The sequence below is a fragment of the Bombina bombina genome, chromosome 7, assembly GCF_027579735.1.
Source record: "Bombina bombina isolate aBomBom1 chromosome 7, aBomBom1.pri, whole genome shotgun sequence".
In the NCBI taxonomy this organism is placed as follows: domain Eukaryota; kingdom Metazoa; phylum Chordata; class Amphibia; order Anura; family Bombinatoridae; genus Bombina; species Bombina bombina.
This window is the reverse complement of record NC_069505.1, coordinates 279,165,965-279,186,698: the sequence shown is the minus strand read 5'-3', so window position 1 is coordinate 279,186,698 and position 20,734 is coordinate 279,165,965. Positions and strand designations below refer to the sequence as shown.

General features: G+C 38.8%; 1 protein-coding gene across 1 annotated transcript in view; it reads left to right on the top strand.

Moving 5' to 3' along the window:
• The window catches only part of GRM7 (glutamate metabotropic receptor 7), a 759,363-nt gene that overhangs the window by 208,298 nt on the left and 530,331 nt on the right, over positions 1-20,734 (top strand). The window contains exon 2 of the mRNA XM_053689364.1: positions 1,765-1,981. Coding sequence (XP_053545339.1) covers positions 1,765-1,981 — 217 coding nt within the window. The remainder of the gene's footprint in view (positions 1-1,764; positions 1,982-20,734) is intronic.

The following is a 20,734-nucleotide window of genomic DNA, read 5'->3' as shown; positions in this document are numbered from 1 at the left end:
TTTTCAGTAGAGGTGGTGGTTTCAACAGGCAAAATCAACTATTTCATATAACAATTTACTGTACTCTGTCCCTTTTAGGCAAGCTCAGGAGAGTGCTACTCTAATACATTTGTAGTGCTTTTAAAGGGATATGAAATCCATTTTCCCCCTTTCATTATTCAGGAAGAGCATACACTTTTAAACAAGATTCCCATTTACATCCATTGTCTAATTTGCTTAGTTTTCTTGGTATCCTTTGTTGAAAAACATACCCAGGTAGGCTCAAGAGCTGCTCATATATACCCTTTGACTTACCAATGTGTTTAGCTAGCTCCCAGTACTGCATTGCTGCTTCTTCAGTAAAGGATACCAAGAGAATAAAGCAAAATTGATCATAGAAAGAAAAATTGAATCCTGAAAAAAAAATGTTGGGTTTCATGTCCCTTTAAAAATCAGTTCTGCTGTGCACGAATGTTGGAACCTATGCAAAACATCTCCGATAATAACTGGGGGGGCGTGTGTGAGGATTTTTGTAGATAATTGAGGAAACACATTAGACAGTAAACATAACTAGGCTTTTTCTGGAAACCCTTTCTAAGGTGACTCAATTGCAGTAGCTGTGCTCTGCATATTGAACAATTATATTTAAGATCTGTTTCATATTGATGCTAACTTACATAAAGTCATTAAATAGCGTGAACAGTGATTTATAAAGTGTACATGTAATACATAATAGATGTATTCTACAAACTTCTATTTTTTTCCGTTCATGAATGATTGATTTGGCAATTTAGCTTGGTACTCTTTCAGTTCAGCATATTAAAACACTTTGGGATCAAAATATAAGCGTCTGTGTATAAAATGAACACCTAGTTGCACCTGAGACATATTTCACTGTAAGTTTAGCTACAGTAATACATTCATCAGTACAAATAGAGTTATAGCTCAGATTACAGCTGGGTAAAGGTCCCTGGCATAGTGTATAAGAATTGATGAGTAGAGCTGGTTTGTAGTCATGTACCCCAGAAATCTAAACCCCCAAACTTCCAGGATTTCAGCCTAAATCCCTGCTGTTCAAGCCAAGTTGACATCAAAGAAGAGGGTGGGAAATAATCATAAAGATACTATTTTCACCAATAATCCTTTTATTTGGAGTTCTGCAATGCACCAAACATACTTCCTAACACTTTTTTATTCTTCACCCCAGGACAGGGAGAATGGGGGTGGCGTTCAGTGTTCCCTCTAAGGTGAATTTTGTGTGCGGCCCAGCAGTGAAATTGTTCATAATAAGAGAATTATACCTTGCAGTCTGCATTGTGCAGGGTTTGCTAATTGCAGGGTGTGGTCACCTAATTAACTGTTTCACTGCTGGGCCACACACAAAACTGGGCTTAGAGGGAGCACTGGTGGCGTTATGGTAGTATGGGGGCGGAGTTAGGGCACACAGAGTCAACTGCCCAGGGCAGAGTCAGACTGTAAGGGAGAAGGTCCAAAGCAGTCTGGGACAATTGCTATGTGGGCCAGCTGTTTCTAGGTAGGGTTTACCTAGGTCATATAAGGAAAACTGGGGGAGAGACACCAGGAAATATCTTTTTAGCCACATAATGTATAGCACTAAAACTAATTGATAATCTGGTGCCCAAGAAAATTTACCACCCTAGGCATGTGCCAAATGGGCCTACACTTGTGTATACTTTAGTAATCTAACAAGGGTAGTGTATTTAGGTTCATGTGACTATATTCTCATCCTACCTACAAATGACTATTTTCTATTTGTTTCCTTAGATCCCTCAGATCAGCTACGGCTCCACTGCTCCGGAACTGAGTGATGAGCAGCGCTATGACTTCTTCTCTAGGGTTGTGCCCCCTGACTCTTTTCAGGCACAGGCCATGGTGGATATTGTAAAGGCCATGGGATGGAGCTATGTGTCCACGCTGGCATCAGAGGGCAGCTACGGAGAGAAAGGTGTGGAATACTTCATGAAGATATCTCGAGAGGCAGGTAAGAAACATTGGGGACTTGCCATGTTACATAATGGGGGATGTTTTTATTTTTGTAGGTTTTGGTTTCATATTTCTATGTGTTCTGCTGATGTGAAAACCATATTCACAGTTAAAAGGGACATTGTAGACATTTTTTGTTTAATTGAAAAGAAAGCACTTGTTTTTTTTTTGTGGAAAATGTGTGAACCTGTACCGGATTGGCCCACCTGGATGCCATGAAATTTCCCATTGGGCGCTAGTACTGTAGGGCCACATCCTGGCCAGAAATGTAGAGGGAGCCCCCCAGCCAGAACATAAAGTGAGCAGCATAGTGCATCTATTCAAGGAGGATCCACTCCTGGAAGCTGAAAAGTAACAGTCGGGGAAGGCAGGGGGAGCTGGGCCGCGGAGGTGGTGCTGGGCCGGTCTTAAAAAATGTCCAAGGCCGGCCCTGTTCAGGAAGTGAACAACTGATACTGCAGTACTGGCTTCAATTTGAATTGAAACAGCTTTTACTTAAAGGGACATGAAACCCAATTTTTTCTTTGGAGATTCAAACAGAGCATGTCATTCAAAAAAAAAAAAAAGTTTCCCATTTACTTCTGTTTTTAAATTTGCTTTGTTCTAATGGTATTCTTTGTTGAAGAGTAGCATGCACAAGTCTGGAGCACTACATGGCAGGAAATAGTGCTGACATCTAGTGTCCTTGCAAATGGCTAATTTTATTAAGACTCATGCACACTCCTGAGCTTAACTTCCTGCTTTTGAACAAAGGATACCAAAAGAACAAAGAAAATCTGATAATAGAAGTAAATTGGAAAGTTTTTAAAAAATTGACTGGTCTATCTGAATCTTGTAAAAACAATTGTGTTTTATGTGCCTTTATTTTATTTTATTTAGGGAAAGACATAAACATATTTCAATAATTATTTTTGTATGCATGATAGTAAATCTTTGAGCACACTGTCTGTTTAATTGTGTCAAAGTGATTGTTGTGGCCTTTGCAGGAGGGATTGTCCAGAATGGAAGGAAACAAGACACTGTGGGACTGATTTACCAAGCGGTCAATCGGTCCCAATGCATCTATTTTCACGCGAGCTTTCAGGCCGGAAACAGCAGTTAAGAAGCAGCGGTCGGGTTGATTGACACCCGATTCGCCGCAAATCTGCAGGGGCAGCATTGCACAAGCAGTTCACCAGAACTGCTTGTGCAATGCTAAATGCCGACAGCGATGTCAGGTGGACATGATCCGCTCAGCAGATAATGTCCGCCCGACATATGATAAATCGGCCCCTGTTTGTTTAACGGGGAAGATAGCTGAAATGGGGACATTTTCTATAGCTGTTGTAAAATATTTATTTGTTCCATTGGGTAAATAAGAGTATATATTATTTTATTCATTATTTAGTTATGCTTCTACATTTCCCATTGTAGTATATGTAACTGCCTTTAAAAGAGTTAATTGTATTTAAAGGGTCATGATACCCAAATATTGAAGCACTTGAACATGAAGCAGCATAGCTGTAAAAAGCTGACTTGAAAATACCACCTGAACATCTCTATGTAAAAACAGAAGATAATATTTCCTCAGTAGCCACATCCCATTGTAAAAGGATTTTAAGAAGCCAATTAGGATTCTAGTCCTGGGACTTGCAAGGGAGTGTGCATCTGGCATGTGCAGGCACAGTCATGTTATTTTACTCCCTAGTTTAAGGAAGTTCTTTATTAAAATCATGAGATTTAGTGAAACATCAGCACTTATGATGCTGATAGGCTGTTTTTTTTTTTGGGGGGGGGGGCAACATGCAGCTGACAGTAGCTGAAGTATATCTGTTCACAGAGAACTTACTATTGTGAGCTGAAGACATTTAAAAGTAATATATCTTCCTTTTTACATAAAGATGTTCAGGTGATACTTTCTTACAGTTACCCTGCATCACTTTCAAGTACTTAAAGGGACATAATACTCATATGCTAAATCACTTGAAACTGACGCAGTATAACTGTAAAAAGCTGACAGGAAAATATCACCTGAGCATCTCTATGTAAAAAAGGAAGATATTTTACCTCACAATTTCCTCAGCTCAGCAGAGTTAATTCTGTGTAAAAAGTTATTCTTCAGCTGCTGCCCAGCTGCAGGTAAAACAAAACTAAATGAAGAAATGAACTGCAGCCAGTCAGCATCAGCAGTTCTGAGGTCATGAACTCTTTTACTGTGATTTCATGAGATTTCACTTAACTCTTATGAGATTTCATAGTAAACTTCCTTAAACTGAATAGAGAAATAACATGAGTGTGCATGAGGCTCACTCCCTTGCAGGACATACTGATTTGCTGCTTAAATTCCATTACAATGGGGTGTGAATACTTAGGACATTTTGGAGTAAAATATCTTTCTTTTTTACATAGAGATGTCCAGGTGATATTTTCTAGTCAGCTTCTTACAGCTACATCACTTTCAAGTGTTTCAATATTTGGGTATCATGGCCCTTTAAGCATATTGGGTATTTTGTCCTTTTAAAGCAGCTGCAGGAACATCATTTTAAATTAACTCAGTCTCAGCTGTCTCTCTTCCACCCCTACTGGGAGGTTGATGTCTGCTCCTACCCTTGTTTACATAGCTTTTCTATCAATATTACTGCAGTAAAGGAGCGATTTGTAAACAATGTAATTCATTCCAACACATAAAATAAACCATTAGGAAAACATTAAGGGGATATAGTGAAATTTTAAAGTACAATGTCCCTTTATTTTTTATGACCAAAGAGAACTTTCACTTTAAGGTCAGTCTGTCAATCAGCATTACTGAAACACCCCCAGGTAAATTCTCCCACGTTGCAGCAGCAGTCTAACAAATAATGGAATTATTTTCATTAAATCCCATGATATTATAGCACATTGCCATTGGGGCAATACAATATGTCAGTTCAGTAACTGTGCTACTAAATCATGAGAATAATAAGGATAGAAAATAACATTTTTATTCTTTGGCTTCTTTTATCTGTAGAAGCTTCAGAATATTCTATATTCTATATTGCAATGTAATTTGGCCAACTAGTTGCATGTAATATATAAGTGTTACTTGTCATGCAGTGAGCATTAGTGATGTCTCGAATTGTTCGCTGGTGAATAGTTCCCGGCGAACATAGCTCGTTCGCTTTCGCAACGGCGGGCGAACACATGCGATGTTCGATCCGCCCCCTATTCGTCATCATTGAGTAAACTTTGACCCTGTATCTCACAGTCTGCAGACACATTCCAGCCAATCAGCAGCAGACCCTCCCTCCCAGACCCTTCCAGCTCCTGGACAGCAGCCATTTTAGATTCATTTGGAAGCTGCTTTCTTAGTGAGAGGAGGGACAGTGTAGCTGCTGCTGATTTAATAGGGAAATTGATAGCTAGGCTAGTGTATTCAGTGTCCACTACAGTCCTGAAGGACTCATCTGATCTCTGCTGTAAGGACAGCACCCCAAAAAGCCCTTTTTAGGGCTAGAATATCAGTCTGTTTTTTGTTTGTTTTTTGTGTAATCTAATTGCAGTTGCCTGCCTGCCAGCATGTGTGTCAGGCTCACAGCGTATACTGTGTCCACTTGCCCAGTGCCACCACTCATATCTGTTGTAACAGTAGTGTAAATTTAAAAAAAAAAACTTTTTTGACTGTGAAACATCAGTCTGCTAGTGTAATCTAATTGCAGTGGCCAGCGTGTGTGCCAGGCCCACTTGCCCAGTGCCACCACTCATATCTGGTGTAACAGTAGTGTAAATTTAAAAAAAAAAACTTTTTTGACTGTGAAACATCAGTCTTCTAGTGTAATCTAATTGCAGTTGCCTGCCTGCCAGCGTGTGTGCCAGGCCCACTTGCCCAGTGCCACCACTCATATCTGTTGTAACAAAAAGTAGTGTAAATTTAAAAAAAAAAAAACTTTTTTGACTGTGAAACATCAGTCTGCTAGTGTAATCTAATTGAAGTTGCCTGCCTGCCAGCGTGTGTGCCAGGCCCACTTGCCCAGTGCCACCACTCATATCTGGTGTAACAGTACTGTAAATTTAAAAAAAACAAAAACTTTTTTGACTGTGAAACATCAGTCTGCTAGTGTAATCTAATTGCAGTTGCCTGCCTGCCTGCCAGCGTGTGTGCCAGGCTCACAGCGTATACTGTGACCACTTGCCCAGTGCCACCACTCATATCTGGTGTAACAGTAGTGTAAATGAAAAAAAAAAAACTTTTTTGACTGTGAAACATCAGTCTGCTTGTGTAATCTAATTGCAGTTGCCTGCCTGCCAGCGTGTGTGCCAGGCCCACTTACCCAGTGCCACCACTCATATCTGTTCTAACAGTAGTGTAAATTAAAAAAAAAAACTTTTTTGACTGTGAAAAATCAGTCTGCTAGTTTAATCTAATTGCAGTTGCCTGCCAGCGTGTGTGCCAGGCCCACTTGTCCAGTGCCACCACTCATATCTGGTGTAACAGTAGTGTAAATTTAAAAAAAAAAAAAACTTTTTTGACTGTGAAGCATCTTTTTCCATCTCCCGGTTCCTAAAATCCATGCCATATACATGTCCCCTGGCGCCACAACTGCCTCTGGGAACCTTACCATGGGTCCCAGAGGCACGTCTTGTAATTCTCTGTCTGGGAAATTATCTATCTATCAAATCTATCTATTTATCTATCAAATCTATCTATCTATCTATCGTATCTATCAAATGTATATTGCATCTATTGATCTATCTATCTAATCTATGTATCTATCTATCTATCTATCAAATCTATCTATCTCGTGGCCGGACTGTTTTGTGACAGCCACTTGTGTTTCGGCCAAATGTCCATCGGCTAAAAGTCCGGCCACGATTGCACGTGCAGTGCCCCAAATTTGAAGTAGGAGGACCAACCAAGCATCTTTTTCCATCTCCCGGTTCCTAAAATCCATGCCATATACACGTCCCCTGATAGGGGGCGTAACAGGTATTAAACTGATCAGAATAGTACTACTTAACACACCACTCATATCTGGTGGCACAGTAGATTGCACGCGCAGTGCCCCAAATTTCAAGTAGGAGGACCGACCAAGCATCTTTTTCCATCTCCCGGTTCCTAAAATCCATGCTATATACACGCCCCTGGCGCCGCAACTGCCTCTGGGAACCTTACCATGGGTCCCAGACCGCATGTCTTGTAATTCTCTGTCTGGAAAAATTATATATCTATCAAATCTATCTATTTATCTATCAAATCTATCTATCTATCTATCTATCTATCTATCTATCTATCTATCTATCGTATCTATCAAATGTATATTGCATCTATTGATCTATCTATCTAATCTATGTATCTATGTATCTATCAAATCTATCTATCTCGTGGTTGTGCAAATGGACTGTTTGCGGTTGTTTGCGGTGCGTTAAACGGGGAGTTTGGTCTGTCACTGTGAAGCGGGCGTAACCCTTACACTACCTGATCAATACAACATCATACCTGATGTTTTAAAGCATGTTATTCCAAACAATTTAGGAATGTTAGGTGATTTATGCCCTTTATAGATTAAAACCAGACTCTGCATCAACTATGTAATTTTCAGTGGGAGTTTTGCCATGGATCCCCCTCCGGCATGCCACAGTCCAGGTGTTAGTCCCCTTGAAACAACTTTTCCATCACTATTGTGGCCTGAAAGAGTCCCTGTGGGTTTTAAAATTCGAACTAATGAGCATAAGAGGGAAACATAGTTCATGTGTGTCCTTACTAAATTTTAATATATAGATAGTATATATTATTATTAGTTATTAGTAGAGCGCTAATGATTCTGCAGCGCTGTAAACATAGGCGTAATAAGCAAGGTAGAATTTGTAGGAGAGAAATGCATAGAAGGCACTGCCAAGAGTTGCACTGTTGTAAATCACCTCTCCTGAATGTGATCTATAAAACAGCTGGGCTCGTAGGCTTACATGGTAACGAGGGGTTCAGGGGATGACAAAAGAAGAATAGGAACTGAAGTTAGAAAGGTTAGTGTATGTTGTATGCATCCCTGAATAGTAGAGTCTTTAAGGAGTGCTTGAAACTATAAAAACAAGGGGAGAATCATGTGGAGCCAGGCAGAGAGTTCCAAAGAATAGGGGCCAATCTGGAGAAGTCCTGTAGATGGGAATGTGAAGAGGTAACAAGAGAGGAGGAGAGAAGAAGGTCATGAGCAGAGGGGATGGGAGGGAGAATATCTGGAGACAAAGTCTGAGATATAGGGGAGATCAGTATTATTGAGGACCTTGTATGTCAGAGTGAGGAGTTTGTGTTTTATTCTGGAGGCTACAGGAAGCCAGTGAAGGGACTGGCAGAGAGGAGCAGCAGATGAGGAGGGACATGTAAGGCAGATTAGCCTTATAATTCTGATTAATGTTATAATTGTAATGTTAGCCTGAGTTTTGATAATAAAGCAAGTAAGCAGGGTAAAAAGTTGTATATAGGACTTCTTACAGGAAGAGGGGGCAGGAGTAGAACTTGATTTTACTGGGCTTCAGGGCATAGGCTTCAACAGAGGATGAGTAGTAAGAAGTGAATACAGCGCCAACAAGAGGCCAAGGGATAAATATACTCACAGAGAGATAAAAGAAGATTATTTAATGAACCATGTTAAAAAGCATCAGTAATAAAAGACTATATATAAAAAATGTAAAAAGCACATATAAATAAAATTACAAATACAGGAATATCTTACAGAAGCGGCTCAAAGGGCCAAAGCTGATAATTACAATAAAAACAGAGGTAATAACAGGTGATCAGTGTGAGTGGTACACCAAAATAAGAGTGTATACTAATAAAACAGAATTAGCCTAAGTACAACTGTAGCAAGTGCATCAAGCAAAAAACTAATAAACAATAATACAAACAATAGTGTTCAAAATTAGTGTTACAAAAATAGTGTTCCAAAAAATAGAAAAATGCACTGCAGTGCAAAAAAAGGGGGGTAGCAAAATAATTGTATAGATACAATCAAATAGTGAGTGAGTGCAAATGGATATAAAAATGCTAGCTACTTAATCCAGTGAGGTTAAGATATAATTAAATAAAATACACAATATGCAATAACATAAAAAATAAAATACACAATATGCAATAACATAAAAAATAAAATATAAAATATAATCCAAAAAAGTATTCAAAAAGTTGATCAACAAATGTTAGTGAAGAACAAAAATAAGTCAATCAAAACAAAAAAATGGAAAAAATGGGTGATGAAAAGCAAGGTGAAAGTGAGGAAATTGATTCCTTCCAATGTTAGTTACTTTAACAGATCCAAATTCCTGAGTGTGGTTGCTGAAGTAGCTGATTGGATCCTAGCACCTGTCAGCTGCTCCTATGGTATCCTAAAAAGTGTCCCTGTAAAAAAAGAAATTCACAACATAGTGTATCCAATATGAGAATGAAGTAAAGATTAAAGTAATGCTTACCAATATGTCAACGCGTTTCTGCCCTCAAAAAAGGGCCTTTTCTTCTGTAAGATATTCCTGTATTTGTAATTTTATTTATATGTGCTTTTTACATTTTTTATATATAGTCTTTTATTACTGATGCTTTTTAACATGGTTCATTAAATAATCTTCTTGTTGGCGCTGTATTCACTTCTTACTACTTGTGCATATTTTTTGGAGGTTGGTTAGGATCTCTGTTTGGATACAGCTTGGGGATTACCTTAGCGCTTGTACACACACCCTTTTTCAACAGAGGATGAGCCAGCAGCCACATAAGAGCAAAAACTATTTCTATGTGACTTTGAGTCACATTTCTCCCTTAACTCGTGTGAGCACCAGATAATATGCACTTTCTGTACAAATATGGTGGAAGGTTTTGCTTTACAACAATGCTGTGGTGGGCATCTTGGAAACCCTGCCACCATATTTATAAAATCAAATTCAGTGTATGTATGTATGTGTGTATATATATATACATTTATTTAAATATAACATGGAAATGGATTGCACTCTCAAACTGGACTGGGTACACATCCTATATCACTGTAAAATGTACAGCCGTGGATACTCAGACAACTGTATAGCTTCCAGCAACCCAGACAGTTAGCCCATGGCAAAATATTCTCTGTGTGTTGCGTCTTTGGTTTGGTTTTGGTGTTCTAAAAACAAATGATATTCTATATTTATTTATTATGAATGTGGATGAGGCTTTTGTTGAAAGGTGTTTTTCAGGTTATGTTCGCATCTCTACCACACATATATATTGAGAAACCTTACTCATTTCTTTATTCTTACTGAATAGACAAACATAGGAATTACAAACATTATAGAGATTGAGAATTAGGGTAAGATACTCCAGTTTAGATGGAAATTATATTGGAGACCTCAGAGGCACAGAATTAGCTTAGTTATCTAAGAAAAGGTTGGAACCAAAAAAATCCCAAAGATTAGAGCTACCTCCCACATTAAGTAATAAAGCACCCTGGAATGCAGAATCTCAAAGGGGAGAGTGCTGTTAACAGGGGAGTACCTGGCACTTTAATAAATTCTTAGTTTGCAGCAAATACAAATTAATCTATAATGTTAGTACTGCAGTTTAAGTTGTATTTGCTTCTAGTTTAGTAAAACTTGTGAATGTTGAGGAAATGGCACTTTCATACAGCTGACAAGATAAATTAGAGTCCTACAGCAGTAAAACACTTAGAGAATAAAATGAGGGCTGTAAAATAATTTACCCAAAAGACATACCAATGTAACACCCTGTCCCAGCCCACTCTCTGAAACTCATAGACTTATTTCACATAGAATTTTTTTTTTACAAACTGTAAGTCAATTTGTAATTCTATGCAGAAATATTGAAAGTATGACCCTAGTTTGTTTAATTTACATTAAAAAAACATTAAAAACACAATCAGAATTTGTAAAACACACTGCTGTATACAAAATGCAGGGAACTCACCTTAGAGGGACCCCGGACAAAGCAAAATTTGCCTTCTAGAACCTTGTGGAGGATCAGTTTAAATAATCTCACCTGAGCACAGAGCTTTACAAAAATTGGACCTTTAGGGGCATATTTATCATAGTGCGAGCGGGCATGAACACAAAGGAACTTATGTAGGATATATACATGGTAAAAAAATATGCAAATGATGTAATAGAGTAAAGTAAGTATTTCTGTGGTTACGAAATTATAACATAACATAAAACCGTAGCCTTGGAGATGGAATTGCACATTTTATACATTTAGTTTGTGATTTTGCTCAACTTCAGTGTATAATAGGAAAAAAAAATCAATCCTATTCCGCATTAGTAATGCAGCAGAACAGATTCCTCTTTACACCTTCAGAAAAACTGTGACTGAGCCATCAAGCCAACTGGCTTCAAAACCACAGCTTGTTCTTCCTACACTGAAACGTCTCGGAAAACTGGAATCTTCTTCAAGGTAGCATATGGGGAAGGCGCACCAGGCTAAGTAGCTTGGGCAATAGCATTGATTCCAAGACACAGGATAACGGCCCTGTCAGGCTCAGCTGAAGTAGACCAACTAATAGCACTGCAGGGCTCTAAGCAGCATTCTGCCGAGCTGGAAAGATTTCAGGATCACTCTTTAACAGAAGTTTTAAAAGAGGGCTGCACAGAATTAATTTTATTTTTACTTGCGGAGTTTGTGAACAAATATTAGATATTATTTGAACCAAAATAAAATATATAGGGGTCGATTTATCACAGCCCGAATGGGGCTGTATACCCCTGTTTTCGCACTAGCCTTCAGGCTTGCCGGAAACAGGAGTTAAGAAGCCACGGTCATAAGACTGCTGCTCCTTAACTCGTACGCCTCCTCTGAGGTGGCAGACATCAATCCGCCTGATTTAATACGATCGGGTTGATTGACACCTCCTGCTAGCGGCCGATTGGACATTGCACAAGAGCCCCCATACAGAGCAGAAGTGTATTTTGATGTGAATGGAAAACCTTTGTGATGCACTTTGGGAAGTATTGGTATAGACAAGACATGTGCTGTCATTTCATTACAAATTGGCATTCATTTTCATGGATATCCAAACAAATGCACCAACTAAATTTAAAGATAATGTAGAAATACTGGTTGTTTCTTTAAACTACCTGTAGGGGTTAAAATTCTTACCTTTAGTGTCCTTGAGAGCCGCACAAATCGTCTTAGAGCCCCAGGCCGCTTAGTGCAGCAGATCCCAGGGTCTTCAATAGAGAAGGTCCTTTACCGCTGGCTCTGGAATCTGACACACTAAGGGGCCTAACTATCAAGCTCCGTATGGAGCTTGAAGCCGCATGTTTTTGGCGAGCCTTCAGACTCGCCAGAAACACCAGTTATGAAGCAGCGGTCAAAAGACCGCTGCTCATAACCTGTCCTCCTGCTCTGAGGAGGCGTACAGACATCACCGCAATTCAACCCGATCGAATATGATCGGGTTGATTGACACCCCCTGCTAGCGGCCGCGAGTCTGCAGGGGGCGGTGTTGAACCAGCAGTTCACAAGAGCTGCTGGTGCAATGCTGAATGCGGAGAGTGTATTTCACCTGTAGCAAAGAAACATTTTCATTCATTTTATGAAAACAAATGTAAATGTTACATGAATATTCAATGGGGTCTATTTATGAAGCAGCGGATGCTCCACTCCGCTTCAGTTCCGGCTGAAGCGGAAGTTAAAGGGCCATAATACCCAAATGTTTAAACACTTGAAAGTGATGCAGCATAGCTGTAAAAAGCTGATTAGAAAATATCACCTGAACATCTCTATGTAAAAAAGAAAGATATTTTACCTCAAAAGTTCCTCAGTAGCCACCTCCCATTGTAAAGGATTTCTAAGCAGCATTTTAGTGTGTTTGTCCTGGGACATCTGAAGGGACTAGCATCGTGCACTCTCATATTATTTCACCAATCAGGTAAAGGAAGCTTACTATGAAATCTCATGAGAGTTAAGTGAAATCTCATGAGATCACAGTAAGAGTTCATGACCTCAGCACTGCTGATGCTGATTGGCTGCTGTTCATTTCTTCATTTTTTTTAAATTTGTTTACCTGCAGCTGGGAGCAGCTGAGTATAACTTTTTACACAGAACTTACTCTGCTGAGCTGAGGAAATTGTGAGGTAAAATATCTTCCTTTTTTACATAGAGATGCTCAGGTGATATTTTCCTGTCAGCTTTTTACAGTTATACTGCATCAGTTTCAAGTGATTTAGCATATGAGTATTATGTCCCTTTAAGATGCAGCGGTCCTAAGACCGCTGCTCCTTAACTCATCTGCCACCTCTGAGGTGGAGGACAGCAATCCGCCCAATCGAATACGATCGAGCTGATTGACACCCCCTGCTAGCAGCCGATTGGCCACGAATCTGCATGGGGTGGTATTGCACCAGCAATTCACAAGAATTGCTGGTGCAATGATAAATGCAGAAAGCGTATGCTGTCGGCATTTATCGATGTGCGGCGGACATGATCCGCTATATCGGATCATGTCCGTCCGCACATTAATAAATGGACCCCAATATGTTTCATTTAAAACAAAGCGAATCCTGAAAGGTGTAGCAGACGAATATTTGTACAGAAAGATTCAGCCGAACTGAATTTTTTAGCACTGCAGATGTCTAGCAAAGACCCAAATATTTGGCATGCAACTGAGGACTTTAAAACAGACAACACAAGAAAATAAAAACTATTATTCATATTAAGATGAAATTAAGCATGATAAATATACTGTATATATGTGTATGTGTTTACGGGTAAAGTAAGAAATCTGGGTAATCCTAAGATTACCCAGGTAAAACGGACAGTGGCTGCCCCCCTTTAACCCCCAAGGTGGAGGCAAAAGAAATAGTGAAGATGGGGGAATTACAGTGCATCATATATATGTTTGAAGTGGTGACTCTGATCTCTTAGGGGATTTATGATCATACATTGACTTTACCCACAGCCACTTGGGTAATGTCCGTTTTACCCGGGTAACCCTAGGATTACCCAATATCTGACATATATGATCATTTATTTTTTGCATGAAAATAATTAGGAGATTGTTGGTAAATGAATTAATTTGAACAACTTAGTTTACTCATTAGCAGATAAGTATAATACCCAAAGCTCTGTTAATGGATATGGCACACATATCCACTCACAGGATTAAAAAAAAGAGATGTTTAAGACAGGAACTTATTGTTTTTATGGAAAATTAAATTGAAACTCAAACTTCTTAATTCAGAATGATCATACAATTAAAAAAAATCAATTTTACTTCCATTATTAAATGTATTTTGTTCCCTTGGTAACCTTTGTTGAAAAGTGAAGAGTTCAAAGCTCACATATGATATAGGTCTGTGATTGGCTGAAAGCTATCACATGATAGGGAATTGAAAGGAATGTTTGAAAATTTTCAGCACAAAATCAAATGCTTGTTTGAAAATTCAAAGTGCTATTGCTGTCTATTGCAGTTTTTTTTATTATTCATCTGTTCATAATGCCATTACATGTTAAAATACATCCTTTTACATGCACAATTTTATTACATGAATGCAAGCTTAAACAACAATTCCAGGAACCATGAGCCCTTGACTTGTAGGCAGCACTGTATGGTTGGCCAACTAGGCATGTTCATTGGGCTACAGGATTTAGTGGTGCAGTGAATTATCAGTGGTAGTTCTATGGCATTATGTCTTTCCACTACTTTGCTCTCCAAATGCTTTATTTATTAATTGTATTACAAGTCAATAAATCCTGGTTGTCTAGATGGGTGCATACCCCCCATGTGTCTCTGGTTGGGTGGGTGTTCATGAAGCAGGAAATTTGCAAGTGGCTAGGGCACTAACTGGCTTGCTACTCTGCAGGGGTTGTTCTAGGGGTTGTTAAACTGTGTTATGCTCCCGTATTCATTACTGTAGAACTCCCAAACTTCAAAGGTAACAACTGCCCTGAATTTGCAAGACAATTCTTTATTTACATGTTGAGTACTCTATGCAGAGCATGGAAAGAGGTAAATGATTGGGTTAATGAAAATAAAAGGTCCTCTACCAGTACCCATTGCACCCTTCATATATTGCCTTGTAGTGAACTTTATGCACCCCCAAATGTTATCATCTATAAGTACCCCTGCTATGTTTATTAATCGGGGACAGATATAGGAGTGTGTTAAATAAAGGTTAAAAACATCAATGGAAGGAACCAGTTGCATTTTCATATATTGACTTTTATATAAAATATAAATATTAAAATGTATTTTTGGCTGGGGATACAAGCTTTGAAAGCCTTGATGACTAGTGGGCAGACGTGTCTCTCGCCGGTCTGTGTTCCAGCATTTGTCCTTTCTGGCAGATCCCTTGAGAGTCATAATAAAAAGTGCCCCTTCTACTCAATCATAGAGGAGCTTGTTAGCAGTTATTATTCATCAATCGAGAATGATGTTGAGAGAATTAGTTTATAGCCCTTCAGAGCTCAGACCGCTGACCTTGTGAGTTGTAAAACTCTTCATGTGACACTTGGAAGTTGGATGCGTTTATTGTTGGTACAGTCAGCGGCCATGGGAACTCAAACCTAATTCATTCTGCCGACAGCTGTTGGCACAAAGTTACGTCTCTTAACCCTTTCTTTGGCATCATTGGGTATTAAGTTTTAATTTTACACAAACTATGCTGCTGAGTTGTTTGTATTCTGTGTAGTATTTGTTTATTTATTACAGTTATTTGTTTGTTTTATTAGATCATTTTGGGATCCATTCAATTATATTTGTTCAAGTAACGTTTTCCCAAAATGTTATTAAATCATCTAGCCATTTGTAAATCATAAATTCCAGGGATAGATGATGAAAAAAGAAATACCCAAAAATCAGGCAGAACTCAATGATAAACAAAGAGCTGTGAGCAGAGCTAATCACACTTTGGGGCTCAATTATCAAGCTCCGAATGGAGCTTGAGGGCTCGTGTTTCTAGCGAGCTTTAAGACTCGCCAGAAACAGTAGTTATGAAGCAGCGGTCTAAAGATCACTGCTCCATAACCTGTCCGTCTGCTCTGAGCAGGCGGACAGAGATCACCACAATTCAACCCGATCGAGTACGATCTGGTTGATTGACACCCCCTGCTGGCGGCCGATTGGCTGCAAATCTGCAGGGGGCGACCTTGCACCAGCAGCTCACAAGAGCTGCTGGTGCAATGCGGAATATGGAGAGCGTATTGCTCTCCGCATTCAGCGAGGTCCGACAGACCTTTGATAAATAGGGGACAATATGTCTCTCTTTTATTTTAGTAGTTTTTAAAAAAATAAAAAAAAATCATAAAATAAAACCATAAAAAGATTCAAAATTGTTACCTGCAAACACCATGAATTATAATCAAAGTTCCAAATTACTTCTATTATCAATTTTGCTTAATTCACTTATTATCCTTTTTAAAACGGTAATCCTAAGTAAACTCAGGAGCGTGCACGTGTCGTAAGCCACCTGGCAGCAATGTTCGCAACATTGTTTATAGCAACGTTATACATAGTTGCACCGCCATTCACTGCTAAAGACAAGTGCATGCTCCTGAGCTCCTATCAGCTGATCTAGCTTTACTCTTCAACAAAGCATACCAAGAGAACAAAGCAAATTTGATAATATAAGTAAATTGGAAAGGTGTTTAAATTGCACACTTTACTTGAACCGTAAAAGTTTAAAGCGACAGTATACACCAATTTTCCTATAACTGCATGTAATTGACACTACTATAAAGATTAAGATACACAGATACTGATATAAAAATCCAGTATAAAACGGTTTAAAAACTTCCTTAGAAGCTCCCAGTTTAGATCTCTTGAAAAGGCTAGCTGGAACACCCACTCAAAGTGGCTGTATAGCAACAATAGCAGACACCCCCCCTTCCTCTGCATATGAAAAGACCCTTTACACAAACAGAAGCAAGCTGGAGTAGGTATACATCAGTATACTTCTAAAACTTTGGGGCTTAGTTAGGATTCTGTAAATCAGAGCAAATTTATTTAAGACCGTTGCTACTTAACTCGTCCGCCACCTCTGAGGTCGCCGCCAACAATCATCCCAATCAGATACGATCAGGATGATTGACACCCCCGATTGGCCGTGAATGTTCAGGGGGCGGAATTGCACAAGCATTTCACTAGAAATGTTTGTGCAATGTTAAATGCAGACAATAAGGCCTATTTATCAAGCCGTCAACCTCAAATACGCTGTAATTCCGCAGCGTAATTGTGGCGAGCTTGATTTGCCTCATTTATCAAAGCCTACAGACCGTCAGAAGTTGAAATCTGTGACGTAACATGCGTTCCGCCGGTCTCAGTCTGACACAGATCGATGCTTACGTCATTGCAGATGTTCCGAATGCAAATTCGGCACTATCTGACTACTTTTGCTAGTTAACAAATTTCCAACAGGTACGCTCGCCACTATTCCGGCCCAGTGTACCTGCTTTTCAATCCGCGAGGCGGCAGATGCCATAGGAATCAATGGGAGTCTGAAAGCAGCGAAAGCTCATGTTCTTATTATACTTATTAACCCCTAATCTGCCGCCCCGCCACCGCCGCCACCTACATTATACTTATTAACCCCTAATCTGTCGCCCCAACACCACCACCACCTACATAAATGTATTAACCCCTATCCTGCCGCTCCCGGAGTCCACCACAACTAAATAAAAATATTAACCCCTAAACCCCTGGCCTCCCACATCACTACCACTTACTAAACCTATTAACCCCTAAACCGCCAACCCCCCACATCGCCATAAACTAAATTTACATATTAACCCCTAAACCTAACAACCCGCTAACTTTATATTAAATATTAATTCATCCCTATCTTTTAATAAATTTAAACTTACCTTTAGAATTAAAATAAACTATATTAAACTAATAATTAATCTACCCTAACTGTTATACTAAAATTACATTAAAGGGACCCTGAAGCCAAATTTTTTCTTTCGTGATTCATATAGAGCTTGCAATTTTAAACAACTTTGTTATTTACTCCTATTATCAAATTTTCTTCATTCTCTTGGTTTCTTTATTTGAAAAAGAAGGCATCTAAGCTATTTTTGGTTCAGAACCATGGAAAGCACTTGTTTATTGGTAGGTGAATTTACCCACCAATCAGCAAGAACAACACAGTGTGTTCACCAAAAATGGGCCGGCATCTAAACTTACATTCTTGCATTTCAAATAAAGATACCAAGAGAATGAAAATAATTTGATAATAGGAATAAATTAGAAAGCTGCTTAAAATTGCATGCTCTATCTGAATCGTGATAGAAAAAAATTGGGTTCAGTGTCCCTTTAAACTATATTAAACTAATAATTAAGCTACCCTAACTATTATACTAAAATCACATTAGGCTACAAATTAAATAAAATATATTATATAGTTAAAAACCTAACCCTACTCAAATAATTTAAATCTACTATTAAAAATTACAAAGTTACAAAAAACTAACAACTAAGTTACACAAAATAACAAACACTAAGATACAAAAAAAATAAACACTAAGTTACACAAAATAAAAATTAAATTATCAAATATTTAAGCTAATTACACCTAATCTAAGAACCCTATGAAAATAAAAAAGCCCCCCAAAATAAAAAACCCTAGCCTGCAATAAACTTCCAATGGCCCTTAAAAGGGCCTTTTGCGGGGCATTGCACCAAAGAAATCAGCTCTTTTACCTGTAAAAAAAATACAAATACCCCCCAACAGTAAAACCCACCACCCACACAACCAACCCCCCAAATAGAAACCTAATCTAAAAAACCTAAGCACCCCATTGCCCTGAAAAGGGCATTTGGATGGGCATTGCCCTTAAAAGGGCATTTAGCTCTTTTTCCTTGCCAAAACCCTAATCTAAAATTAAAACCCACCCAATAAACCCTTAAAAAACCTAACACTAACCCCTGAAGATCCAATTACAGTTTCTGAAGAGCCGACATCCATCCACAACGAAGCGGCAGCAGAAGTCTTCATCCAAGCAGGCCAAAGTCTTCATCCAAGCCGGCAGAAGTCTTCATCCAGACGGCATCTTCTATCTTCATCCATCCGGCGAGGAGCGGCTCCATCTTCAAGACATCCAGCGCAGAGCATCGAGGTTGAAAAAATCCTTGCAATCAGCCAATAGGATTGAGCTTGCATTCTATTGGCTATTCCAATCAGCCAATAGAATGCAAGCTCAATCCTATTGACTGATTGGATCAGCCAATAGGATGAAAGCTCAATCCTATTGGCTGATTGCAACAGCCAATAGGATTTTTTCAACCTTAATTCCGATTGGCTGATAGAAATCTATCAGCCAATCGGAATCTAAGGAACGCCATCTTGGATGACGTCATTTAAAGGAACATTCATTGTTGAAGAAGAAGTCGATTGAAGAGAATGCTCCGCGCCGGATGTGTTGAAGATGGAGCCGCTCCACGCCGGATGGATGAAGATAGAAGATGCCGTCTGGATGAAAACTTCTGCTGGCTTGGATGAAGACTTTGGCCTGCTTGGATGAAGACTTCTACCAGCTTCGCTGAGGACTTCTGCCGCTTCGTTGTGGATGGATGTCGACTCTTCAGAAACTGTAAGTGGATCTTCAGGGGATAGTGTTAGGTTTTTTTAAGGGTTTATTGGGTGGGTTTTAATTTTAGATTAGGGTTTGGGCAAGGAAAAATAGCTAAATGCCCTTTTAAGGGCAATGCCCATTCAAATGCCCTTTTCAGGGCAATGGGGAGCTTAGATTTTTTAGATTAGGTTTTTATTTGGGGGGTTGGTTGTGTGGGTGGTGGGTTTTACTGTTGGGGGGGTATTTGTATTTTTTTTACAGGTAAAAAAGCTGATTTATTTGGGGCAATGCCCAGCAAAAGGCCCTTTTAAGGTGTAATTAGTTTAAATATTTGATAATTTATTTTTTATTTTGTGTAACTTAGTGTTTATTTTTTTTGTAACTTAGTTTTTGTTATTTTGTGTAACTTAGTTGTTAGTTTTTTGTAACTTTGTAATTTTTTATATTAGTTTTAAATTATTTGAGTAGGTTTAGGTTTTTAACTATATAATATATTTTATTTAAAATGTAGTTTAATGTAATTTTAGTATAACAGTTAGGGTAGATTAATTTTTAATTTAATATAGTTTATTGTAATTTTTGTATAATAGTTAGGGTAGATTAATTATTAGTTTAATATTGTTCAATTTAAAAGGTAAGTTTTAATTTATTATAAGATAGGGATGAGTTAATATTTAATATAAAGTTAGCGGGTTGTTAGGTTTAGGGGTTAATAGGTTTAGTAAGTGGTAGTGATGTGGGAGGCCAGGGGTTTAGGGGTTAATATATTTATTTAGCTACAGTGGGCTCCGGAAGCGGATGGATAGGGTTTAATACATTTAGTTAGTTGCGGCGGTGTCGGGGAGCGGCGGAATATAGGTTAATAAGTTTATTAGAGTTGCGGTGGGCTCCAGGAGCGGTGGGATAGGGGTTAATAACTTTATTTAGTTGCGGCGCAGCGGCAGGGTGCGGGAGCTGCGGTATAGGGGTTAAACAGTTTAGTATAGTGGTGGTGTTTAGTGACAGTATATAAATAAAGCTGGGAAAAAGCCGAATAGCAGCGAGATCGATGACTGTTAGTTAACAACAGTCTGATGCTCATCGCCACGTACTTGGTGCGCAGCTTTTTGACAGCTTTTTATATAAATATGTAGAGCATATTCAGGTCCGCAGCCGCAATGTTAGGCGATGTTAGGCGAGCGTATTGGTGCCCATGAATGCAAGTAAATTGACGGCTTGATAAGTAGGCCTCAATGTATGCTTTCGTCATTTAGC